Here is a 12,398-nt window from a genome sequence, read left to right as displayed (position 1 = left end):
AAAGTAAAAATTTGCTTCTTAGTCATAATAAATACTTTTAAAATGCTCAAGTAATGTATGAAGAAACTAATGGTGTGACTCTACTTTGTGTACAACCAGAGATATGAAAAGTTGTGCTCTATATGTGTGATATGAACTGAGATGCATTCTGCTGTCACATATAACAAATTAGAATGAACAAATAAATAAATAAAAAATTTAAAAATGTTCAAGTAAGTAGTTACAATGTAGTTAATAGCTACCATATAGGATATTACATATTTGCATCTTTACAGAAAGTTCTGTGCTAAGCTGTCCAACAAACTTTCAAGGATGTGCTTATCATATAATAAAATGGTAAAAGATGAGCTGGACAAGGCAGATCTATATCTTCTATTTAGATAGCAATCTATTTAGATCACTTCTTTGACTTCCTGATATTTTAGGAATATGCAGAATTTAAAGTTTTGCATAGATTCATGCATGTTAACTTATGCTGTTAGTAAACAATGAGATTGTTCATTCTTGCTTGGAGCTTAAGACCTTTTGTGGTAAAAAGCCATGTAATTCTTAGAAAGTGTTCTGGTATTTAAACAGACTTCTCAGATCCTTTGAAAGGTTTTAAATACTTGAAATTCTTTGGCAGGAATTATGTCAAAGTAACAAATTGGGGTGAAAGTTTTCTGAAGCAGAGATTTGTTGTCTTCTGCACTAATCTTAAATTTGTTTTCTTCCATGTTGTAAAGTCTTTTGAAAATATTTCTGTGGACTCAGTCGAGTCATCCAGTGAAAAAGGTAATACTCAATGTACTTATAACTTTTGTTAAACTTTTTGCAGTTTCTTTCAATAAGTGGTTTGGATTACTTTATCTCTTCTTGATTAGTAACCTATTGTACCTAATATACTCATTTTTTAGTGCATAATGACATATAAAATGTTATGTATAAAACTTAAGAGGAAAACCCCAGTTGAGTAGATAAATAATTTGATGTTGTAGACTTATCAAGAATATAAGGCTTGTAACTTGAATAATAGAAATATATATTAAGATAAAATATATTATAATTTGAAATCATTTTATGTTTAAATCGTGCCCTGTAATTATAAATTTGTCTGAATGCTGCTTTGTTTAGAATTATTATAGACTATATTTAACAAATACTTACTCTGATATTTTTCTTTTCAGGAAATTTTTCTCCTATAGAATTAGACAATGTGCTGTTAAAAAACACTGACTCTATTGAATTGGCCTTGTCATATGCTAAAACATGGTCAAAATATACAAAGAACATAGTGACATGGGTTGAAAAAAAGCTTAATCTGGGTGAGTTGTCTTTTGGAGCATCTGATTACTATGGAGTGTAAGAACTAAATTGTTTATGATTCATTTTCTATAGACTAAGTATTTATGATAACAAATTAGTTGTTTCATTATTCATTTTCTCTTCTTGAAATAGACTTTTCTTACACTAGATATACTTGTTGAACATTTACAGTGGGTCAACCATTGGACCTAGAAGTCATATTGTAATGGGTGAAAAGAAATACAATCAGATAACATGGTTAAAGGAGATAAACGCAACAATAGATGTTTCAGCAGAAGACAGTGAAAGCTTAGAAGAAACATCCCCACCCCCAGCCCATGCTGGGGATTAACCCAGCATATCATGCAGGCTGGGCAAGCACAGTATATGCTACTACCACCGAGGTACAGCCCCAGCTCGAAGAAACATCTTAACAGCTAATATTACCTAGAATTTTATAGTTGAAAAAAATTTTAATATGCATTATCTCATTTAGTCCTACAAAACCCTGGGAAGTAGGCAAGACAAGAATTCTTAGCCCCATTTACAGATAAAACAAATAAGTGATTTTCCTAAAGTCATATATCAGATTTACTTAAGGTCATAGAGCATAACTGGAAGAAAATAGAATCTAGCAAAGCCTGTGCTCTTTCCACTGTGTTATTTATTTTTAATAGGGAATGCTAATTAGAATCACTCAGATAATCTGAAAAAAGGACAGTATAAAGGCCTAGGTTCCATTTCTCAGAGAGGTAAAGTACAGTCAAATGTATTTTGAAAAAGTTTCCCAATTGATTCTGATGAGCACTTAAAATTAAGAATTACTGCATTTTATCAGGATGCACACTAGTATGTGTAATCACTTTTTTCTTTTCTTATTTGTTGGGGGGCACCAGGGATTAAACCCAGAGGTACTCAACCACTGAAGCACATTCCCAACCTCTTTTTATTTTTTACTTTGAAACAGAATCTCGATAAGTTGCTTAAGACCTTGCTAAATTGCTGAAGCTGATTTTGAACTTGGCAATCCTCCTGCCTCAGCCTCCGGAGCTGCTGGGATTACAGACACACACCATTATTCCTAGCTTGTAATCACTTTCCAATTGTAGAAATATAAATAGAGAATGGAGGAAAAAAATTAGTTAATTTTGCTTTCTGATACCTTTTTTAATCTTTTCAGAATTGGAGTCCACCAGAAATATTGTAAAGTTGGCAGAAGCAACTAGAGCTAACATTGGACTACAGGTAAGTGTTGTGTGAATTTTAGGGGTTCTATCACAGGAGATTAGTCAGATGAGCTTCCAGATAGTGCCTTGTAAAATCATAAAATTTCAGTTACAAGAGGAAAAAAACTTAATTGCCAATCTTTTTATTGACAAATAAAATCCTTTTAAATTTATATGGCTGTTAATTATGAAAAAAACTAGGAAATTCACAATTTTATACCAATATTGATTAGTGTGATGGCTGCTAATTTTCTAATTTATAATTAACTTTCTTTAGTATTTTTCTCATAATTGTGTTCCTATATAGTCATTTTTCTGGGATAAAAAAAAATCTAAACTTAAATTTCTCTTTTTGAAGAACACTATGTGCATCTGGAATTCTAGTGCTATTTCTATTGTATAATTTACTTCTTAATTTTAAATTCTAGGAGTTTATGCCACTACAGTCTCTATTTACCAGTGCTCTCCTCAGTGACGTAAAGAACAGTCACCTTTTACAACAAACAATTGCAGCTCTCCAAGCCAACAAATTTGTACAGGTAAAATAATTTATATATGCACGTTTTTTTTTAATAGCAGCATATCTTTAGAAAACAACTTTTTTCTTTTTCTTTTTAAAAAATATCCTTGACAGCCTCTAATGGGGAGGAAAAATGAAATGGAAAAACAAAGGAAAGAAATAAAGGAACTTTGGAAACAGGAACAAAATAAAATGGTTAGTATTATACTGGAATTTCATGTACCTGTTTGTGAACATCTAAAAATCATCTATATTATATAACATCTACCTTACTCTAGTTTTCTAAAACACTGCTTAACTGTCTTCCTGAATATGCTAAAGAAACTTGTATAGTAGGGTTTCTTTCAAATTCTTGGTTTAATATTACTGTTTTCTGTATAGCTTGAAACAGAAACTGCTCTCAAAAAGGCAAAATTGTTATGCATACAACGTCAAGATGAATATGAAAAAGCAAAATCTTCCATGTTTCGTGCAGAAGAGGAGCATCAGTGCTCAAGTGGTGGATTAGCAAAAAATCTCAATAAGCAACTAGAAAAAAAGCGAAGGTTGGAAGAGGAAGCACTTCAAAAAGTAATATTTTTTTGTTGTTTGAAAATTCAATTAGCAATAATCTGCAAAGGGTTTGTTCTTAAACTTGTAATATATTTTGGGATTATCTAGGAGGCTTATTCAAGCAGCCTGCTGGGTCCACTTCAGAGTTGAGTATAGAGTAAGTAGGTCAAGGGTGAGACCCAAACAATATTCTGCTAACGAAGTTCCCCAGCAATGCTGGTGGAGATCCATACTTGAGAATGACTATGCTAAGAGACTTAAGAATTTGGGGTCTCGTTTGTGAAAGAAGTATTTTAAAGCAGTAGTTTAATATTTTTTACTTGATTTTTTTCAGAAAGTTCACCTTTTAGGCAAGTGCTAATTCCAGCACCTACTAGCAAGTATAAACTAAAATTTTGTGTTATTTATTAAAAATATAGTTTGATAAACAAATTTTGTAAGAGAAACAGTAAATAAAATAGAAAATGCTAATTTAAATAGAAGTGAATACTAACTTTATAGACAATATACTAATTGTAAATTGTGCTTGAATATTCATTAAAGCCAAGTATACGTGAGTCACACACCAGAATGATTATTATTTGTTACATTTAGAAGTTTTCCATTTAAAACATAGATAGACTATTTCTACAATAAGTATTTATTTTAAAATGTAAATTCTGGTAATTAGTGTTATGTTCTTTTTTATTTTTCTCCTGTGGTATTCCTGAAGGTAGAAGAAGCAAATGAACTCTACAAAGTTTGTGTAACAAATGTTGAAGAAAGACGAAACGATCTAGAAAACACCAAAAGAGAGATTTTAACACAACTCAGGACACTTGTTTTCCAGTGTGATCTTACCCTTAAAGCTGTAAGTGATTTCTTCAGTATTTTTAAAGGCAATGCGAGAGGGGAAAAGTCATCTTATCTGCAGAAGCCTGATAAATTGATTCTTATGAGATTTAAATTCTGAGAGCTTTAGAACATGTTTAAAGATTGGCTTTTCATTTTCATTAGTGACATAGTTTGATTTATTTTTGATCTGTCTCCCTTCCATGTCCCCTAGATTCATGATTTACTTGGTTAAAACTGAACTGTGAGAGTTTGAAATTGCCTCTAAACCATTGTCTTTTTGCCTTGGTTGACAAATGTGATTTAACTTTGCAACTTCTGTGAGCTGAGTGACAGAAGAGAGATCTATTCTTCAAAATTTGAGTAAAACTAAATATTAAAATTGTACGCGGTGATATATTTGAAGACAAAGCATTCAGCCTGCATTTGTTTTCATTATCTCTTTAAAATGTTTTTTTGTAAAATATTTACATATTCAAAACCTTCTTGGCATACAGTTTATAAGTTTTAACACACAAATAAATTTTTGTACCTGTCACCAGAGTCAAGATTCAGAACAATTTCATCACTTTAAAGATATTCTTTTGCTGGGCACTATAGTGCATGCCTATAATCCCAGTGACTCAGGAGGCTGAGGCAGAAGGATAGCAAGTTCAAGGCCAGCCTGGGAAACTTAGGAAGGTCTTAAACAACTTAGTGAGGCCCTGTCTCAAAAAGGCTGGTGATGTAGCTCAGTGGTAAAGTGCCCCTGGGTTCAATCCCCAGTTTAAAAAAAAAAAATACACACACGTATACATATGTATATACTGTTGTGGCAGGTGCAGTGGTACACACCTGCCATACTGGCTACTCAGAAGGCTGAGGCAGGAGGATGTCCAAACTCAAGGCCAGCCTGGGCAACTTAGTGAGAACCTATGTCAAAATAAATGGGCTCAGAAAGTATGTAGCTTGGCGGTAGAATATCTGCCTAGCATGTACAAGACCCTGGTCAGTTCAATCCCCAGTGCCAAATAAATAAATAAATAAATTTCCAGAATGTCATATAAATGTAATCATATAGTAGGTAACCTTTGGAAATAAGCTTCTTTTACACAGCCTAATGCCTTTGAAATTCACCAATGTTATTAATATATCAGTAGTTTGTATTGTTGAATAGTAGTCCATCATATGACTATACCACAGTGTTTATTCATTTACCAGTTGGACATTTGTGTTGTTTCTTTGTATTGTTGAATAGTAGTCCATTATATGACTGTACCACAGTGTTTATTCATTTATCAGTTGGACATTTGTGTTGTTTCTCATTTGGGGTAATTATGAATAGAGCTACAAGAATATTTATTTACAGGCTTTTGTTAAATATGTTTGCATTATTTTAAATAACAGAGAAGTGGGTTTACTGGTTGGTATGCTAAATGAATGTTTTACTTAATAAGAGCTGCCAAACTGTTTTCCAGAGTGGCTCTAATCAGTGGTGCATGAGAATTCCAGTTATTCTGTGTCCTTGATATTTGTCATTTCTTGTTTTTAAATTTTAGCTGTTTTAATAGAAGAGTAGTGTTATCTAATTTTGGCTTCAATTTGTGTTTCCAGAATGACTAATGATATTAATTTTTTTAAAGGGCTCATTTGTAATCTGTATTTTGCGTATCTTTAATTTTTTATTGAGATGTTTGTTTTTTTATTGTTGAGCTTGCATGTAGTTTCTCCCATTCACAGCTTCTTTTTATACTTTTAGCAATGTCTTTCAGGGAGGAAAAAGTTTTAATTTTGATGGAGTCTAGCTTATTATTTTCTTCTTTTATGGGTCATGTTTTTGATGTTATATCTAAGGATAAGGAAACTTCATCTAACCCAAGGTCACAAAGTTTACTCCTAAAAGTTTTATGGATTTTATTATTAATTATTTTTTAACCTGTGGATTAAACCCAGGGGCTCTTTCCCACTGAGCTACATCCCCAGTCCTTTTATTGTGAAACAGGATCTCACTAAGATAGGAGGCTAGCCTGGAACTTGCAAGGCTCCTTCTGTCTGCGCCTCCTAAATTGCTGGGATTTTAGGCATGCACCATGGTGCCTGACAAAATTGTGTTATTGTACATTTAGATATATGATCCAGGGCCGGGGATATGGCTCAGTTGGTAGAATGCTTGCCTTGTATGCCTAAGGCCCTAGGTTCAGTCTAGCACAGATAGATAGATAGATAGATAGATAGATAGATAGATAGATAGATAGATAGATAGATAATCCATTTTGATTTACTTTTTTTCCATTTTTTAAATTGAAGCTTTATAACTGTACATATGGTGGGATTTGTGGTTGCATATTCATACATGCATACAATATAACAAAATAGTTTGGCAATATCATTCCCTACCAATTGCCTTTTCCCTTCTTTCTTCCCTTCCTCTGGTCCCTTTTCTCTACTGATTTCCTTTTGATTTTTATAAGAGGAATAGATTGAGGTTTGACTTTTAGCATTTAGATGTTATATTAAAATTGTACTTGTGGAATTTCAACTTATGGAAGTGATTGAGTACCAACACAGAGTGGTCAATGCCATTCATAGAAGAATTTATTGCTTACATTTTCTGAAGAGAAGGGGACTTATCACAGCAGGTTTGTCAGGCAGATGCAGGAGTGAAAGGAATGCTAAGTTAGAGTCTTTATTGGGGTTTCCTCAGGAGAGGCAAAGTGGGCAAAGTAACAATTTAGAATTGGCTAGTTTGAATAATTCTGGTGGGCTTTGGACACAGGGATGGTCTCTAGTTGCTTGGTACCTGACCTTGGCATGATACAGGGTCAGAGAAAATAGTTGGCTTGAGGTAAGAGTTAGATCGGGAGTCGATTAGGGCTACAAACCTGGGACTCCTTGGTTTGCATGTGAAGTGTGTGATCCCCGCTGAGTCCTTGGCTATTTTAAGAATTGTCTGGCTCAAGAAGGAGCAGTCTCTCCCTGGCCAGCATTCTTTTTTTTTTTTTTTTTTAAGACATCAAAATATATAATATAGAAAATAAAAAGCATGGTTAATATAGATGTCTATTTGTTCTTATACCATTAGTTGAAAACACTGTGCCATTTCCTTTAAATTGCCTTTACATCTTCAAAAAAAAAAAAAAAAATCACTTGACCACATTGTGTGTGTCAGTTTCTGGACTCTCCTCTTTATTCCATTAATGTATTTGTTTATCCGTTTGCAGAAACCCTAATATCTTGATTCAGTTGCTTTAAGCCAAGTCTTAAAACCAGGTATTTTGAGTCTTACACTTTTTATTCTTTTTCAGAATTGTTCGTATTTAAAATCCTTTCACTTTCCATTAAAAATGTTAGAATCAGATTGTGTTTATCTACAAAAAAAATTGCTAACATTTTTATTGAAATTTTATTAATTCTTTGATGATATTATGGAGAATTGATTGTATTTGTCTCATCTTTTTAAATACATGAACATGTTTTTCCATTTATTTAGGTTATTGTTTTCTTAAAAATCAGCATTTTGTAGTATTCAACATATAAATCTTTTACAGATTTTGTTGAATTTAAATCTTGTATATGTGTTATTGTGAATGATTTTTGTACACATACACTTGAGAGTTCCAGTTGTGTAACAATATTTAGAAATATTATTAATTTCTTTATATTGGTCTTATTTCTTGCAACCTTCATAAACTCACTTGTTTTAGGAGCTTGTGTAGATTCTTAGAGTTTTCTATGTAGAAAATCACATTATCTGCAATTGAGAACAGCTTTATATTTTCCTTTACACTGTGCATTTCTTTTGTTTATTTATTTATTTTCTTGTTGCACTAGATGGGGCTCCCTGTTGAATGGGGTCCCACTGTCAAGTAAGAGAGGTAAGAGATGACATCCTTATCTTATTCTCCAGCAGGGGGAAAAATATTTAGGTCTTTCACCATTAAATATGGTGATACTGTAAGATATTTGAAGATACCCTTAAGTCTGATGAAGGAATTTTTCCTTTTGCTAGTTTGCTGAGAGTTTTATCATGAATAATGTTGGAATGTATAAAATATTTTTCTATATAATTTAATGTAATCATGTGGTCTATCTTCTTTTAGCCCATTAGTGTGGTGAATTAAATTGTTACCTGAGTGTTGATCTGGCCTTGCATTCCTGGGATTAGTGCCTCTTGTTTGTGATGTATTGTTCCTCTTATATATAGCTAGATTCAGTTTGCTAATATTTTGTTATATTAAAAGATATTGGTATATCTTTTTTTTTTCTTTTTTTAAAAAATTTGTTCTAATTAGTTATACATGACAGTAGCATGCAGTTTGACACATCATATATAAATGGTTGTATATGATGTAGAATCACACCAGTCGTGTAGTCATAAATGCACATAGGCAAATAATGTCCAGTTCATTCCTACTGTTCTTCCTAACCCCATATCCCCTCCCCTCCCTTCTACCTAATCTAAAGTAACGCTATTCTTGCCTAGCTCCCTCCTTTTATTGTGAATTAGCATTACATATCAGGAAAAACATTTGGCCTTTAGTTTTTTGGGATTGGTTTATTTCACTTAGCATGATATTCTCTAGTTCCATCCATTTACCAGCAAATGCCATCATTTCATTCTTCTTTAAGGCTGAGTAATTTTCCAATGTGTATTATATACCAAATTTTCTTTATCCATTCATCTGTAAAGGACAACTAGGTTGGTTCCATAGTTTAGCTGTTGTGAGTTGATCTGGTATAAACATGGATGTGGCTGAGTCACTGTAGTGTGGGAGTGGGATAATGGTGTCAAATGGTGGTGCTTTCCATAATGGTTGCCAATTTGCTGTCCCACCAGCAATGTGTAAGTGTACCTTTTCCCCTCATTCTCAACCAACATTTATTGTTGCTTGTATCCTTTTGTTTTTTAGTTTTATATGGATACAATACTTTTATCTTATTCTTTTTATTTATTTATGTGGTGCTGAAGATTGAACCCATATCCTCGTGCGTGCCCCATGCGTGCAAGGCAAGCATAGTACCCCTGAACCACAACCCCAGCCCGCATCGTTGCTTGTATTCTTGATAATTGCCATTCTGACTGAAGTGAGATGAAATCCTAAGAGTAGTTTTGATTTGCATTTCTCTAATTGCTAAAGATATTGAACATTTTTTTCATATTATTTGTTGATCAGTTGTATTTCTTCTTCTGTGAGGTGTCTATTCAGTTCCTTAGCCCATTTATTGATTGGGTTATTTGTTTTTTTGGTGTTGTGTTTTTTGAGTTCTTACATATCCTGGAGCTTAATCCTCTCTCTGAGGTGCATTGTTTTAATTTTCTGTTTGGTTTTGGTTTAGGGTAATTCCTATTTCATAAAATGAGTAGAGAAGAGTTCCCTCCTATTCTGTTTTCTAGAAGAGTTTATATTAAATATGTTGTTTCCTATTTAGATATTTGGTAGCATTCCCTGATGAAAGTATCTGGCCTTGGGATTTTCTTTTTAGCAAGATTTTTTATTATATATTCAACTCTGTTGATAAAATCCTATTCAAGTTAATTATTTTTCTTAGGTGAATTTTGGTAGTTTGAGACTTATGTGGAATTAGGCCTTATCATCTTAAATTGCTGAATTTATGTGCATAGGGTTGTTTGTAGTATTCCCTTTCCTCTTAATGTCTCTGTAGGTTGTAGTGATCTCTCCTCTTGTTTCTGATGTAGATCATTTGTATCTGCTCTTCTCCTTATCTCCCCGCCTTTGCATGGGCAGGTTTTCTCTCTGGTCAATCTGGTTCCAAGTTTATAAATTTTATTTATATTTTCAAAAAATTACTTTATAAAAAACATTTTTGTTTTCATTGATTTTTCTTTTTCCAGATTTATTAATTTCTTTTTATTCTTTATTTCTGTTTGCTTTCGGATTGTTTTGCCTTTTTTTTTTTTAAGTTTCTTAAAAGTAGGAGCTTGAGACTTTCCTGCTTTTCTAGTAAAAATATTTAATGCTTAAGTTTCCCTATATCATTGTTTAGCTGAATCTCATGAAATTTAAAATGTAATTTCATGTTTATTTAGTTCAGAATATTTTCTAATTTCCTTAAGACTTCATTTTCAACATAGTGATAATGTAAAGTTTGTTGTTTAATTTTCCAAGTACTTGAGGATTTCTCTAGATATTTTCCTGAGACTGATTTCTAGTTTAATTTCATTATGGTGGAAGAAATACTTTGCATGATTTCAGTTCTTTGAAATTTGTTTTGGTTTGTTATGACTCAGAGATTGAGTAAAGAACAAAGAAAGAATAAAAAGCAGAAAAATCAATGAAACTGAAAAAAGGAAAAGAAAAATCAGTGAAACAAAAAGGTGTTTTTCTGAAAAGGTTAATAATGAATATTCCATGTGTGTACTTGAAAAGAATGTGCATTCTATTGTTGACTGGAGTGTTTCATGAGTGTCAGTTCCTATTGGTTTGTAGTGTAATTTATTTCTTGAATATTCTTGATTACTTCTAAATATGTCCATTAGTTTTTGAGAAAAGAGCTTGAAGACTTGAACATATTGTGTATTTTTAGTTCTTTCAGTTTTTATATATTCTGAGCTCTGTGAGTTAATTTCACATTAATAATTGTTATATGATCTTGACAAATTGTTCCTTTTATCTTTATGATATGCTTACTTATCCTGGTAAATTTCCTTGCTTTTTAGACTAATTTATGTAATAGTGATAGAGTTCTTTCAGTTTTCTTTTGAACATGGAATATCTTTATTTAATCTTTTATCAGAATTACATTTTAATTTAAAATGCTCATCTGTATTTTTCTATTTAATTTATATGTTGGATTTTTATTATATTTCATTGTGCACTTATATATTTTAGTTAATTATACTAGAAATTGCAGGGGTTTTTTTTTTTTTTTTTTTCTTTTTTTTTTGGTGTGTGTGTGTGTATAAACAGTTGATCTTCTGTATACATGGATTCCACATCCATGGATTCAGCAAAAAAACACATCTGTACTATAGAACATAAACAGACTATCATTCTCTAAAAAATATAGTATAGCATTTGCATCATAATCCATAATATAAGTAATCTACAAATCTTAAATTATTTGGGAGTGTTTTCATAGATTATATGCAAATACTATGACATTTTATATAGGGGCTTGAGCATGTGAGATTTGGGTATATGAGGGGTATCCTAAAACCATCCCAAATGGATAGTGAGGGATAACTGTATTCAATTTTTCAGAATTCATGGAGAATAAATATTCTGCCACTTCAAGTAGAATATATAAAACTTGCCACTATACAAGTCCCTTTAACGATTGAGGATTGTGGTTGATATGTGTTTATCTATTACAGATCTCACCAGGCCATCTTAAATTTTTTGTTTAAAAGTTGTATGTATTATAAAGAAGAAAAGGAAAGTAGTTTATCATATTTGCCCAGATACTTTCCATTTCTGTTTATTTTCCTTCATTCCTGCAGTTCCATCTTCCCTAACATTTTTCTTCTGTAAACAGAATGTCTCTTACCATTTCTTTTATAGCAAGTCTGCTGGTCACATTTTTTTTTTAAACTACCCTTTATCTAAGAATATCTTCATTTTGTTCTTAATTCTGAAGAACATTTTCACTGTTTATTGAGTTCTAAATACACAATTCAGTTGTTGTTTTTCTTCCCCCACCACTTTAAAAATGTTGTTCCCCTGCCTCTGGCCTCCATGGTTTCTCAGAAGAAATTCATAGTCATTTTTTTGCGTCATTGTTCCTTGTATGGTTTGTGTTGCTTTTCTTTGACTGCTTCTAAGATTTGATTTTCTTTGTGTTTGCTTTTCAGCAGTTTGGCTAAGACTTATCTGCACATGAATTTTGCTGAGTTTTTTCCATTTGGACTCACTGAATTTCTTGAATCTACATGTTTGATCCTTGCAAATTTTGACAAGGTTTTAGCTATCGTTTTTTTCCAAATATTTTTGTTTGTAGTATTTTCTTTCTTCTAACACTCAGGTGACTCACAGATCTGGATGATC

The 12,398-nt window shown here is 32.2% G+C and overlaps 1 protein-coding gene across 3 annotated transcripts in view; it reads left to right on the top strand.

The window, feature by feature from the left end:
- The window catches only part of LOC114092629 (rho GTPase-activating protein 29), a 60,821-nt gene that overhangs the window by 29,447 nt on the left and 18,976 nt on the right, over window positions 1-12,398 (top strand). For all 3 annotated transcript variants that reach the window (XM_027935199.2, XM_071618071.1, XM_071618070.1), the window contains exons 6-12: window positions 726-774; window positions 1,167-1,304; window positions 2,465-2,529; window positions 2,939-3,049; window positions 3,145-3,225; window positions 3,412-3,600; window positions 4,295-4,432. In XM_027935199.2, coding sequence (XP_027791000.1) covers window positions 726-774; window positions 1,167-1,304; window positions 2,465-2,529; window positions 2,939-3,049; window positions 3,145-3,225; window positions 3,412-3,600; window positions 4,295-4,432 — 771 coding nt within the window. The remainder of the gene's footprint in view (window positions 1-725; window positions 775-1,166; window positions 1,305-2,464; window positions 2,530-2,938; window positions 3,050-3,144; window positions 3,226-3,411; window positions 3,601-4,294; window positions 4,433-12,398) is intronic.

This window comes from Marmota flaviventris, chromosome 10 (genome assembly GCF_047511675.1).
Source record: "Marmota flaviventris isolate mMarFla1 chromosome 10, mMarFla1.hap1, whole genome shotgun sequence".
Classification (NCBI taxonomy): Eukaryota; Metazoa; Chordata; class Mammalia; order Rodentia; family Sciuridae; genus Marmota; species Marmota flaviventris.
This window is presented reverse-complemented; position numbering and strand designations above follow the sequence as displayed.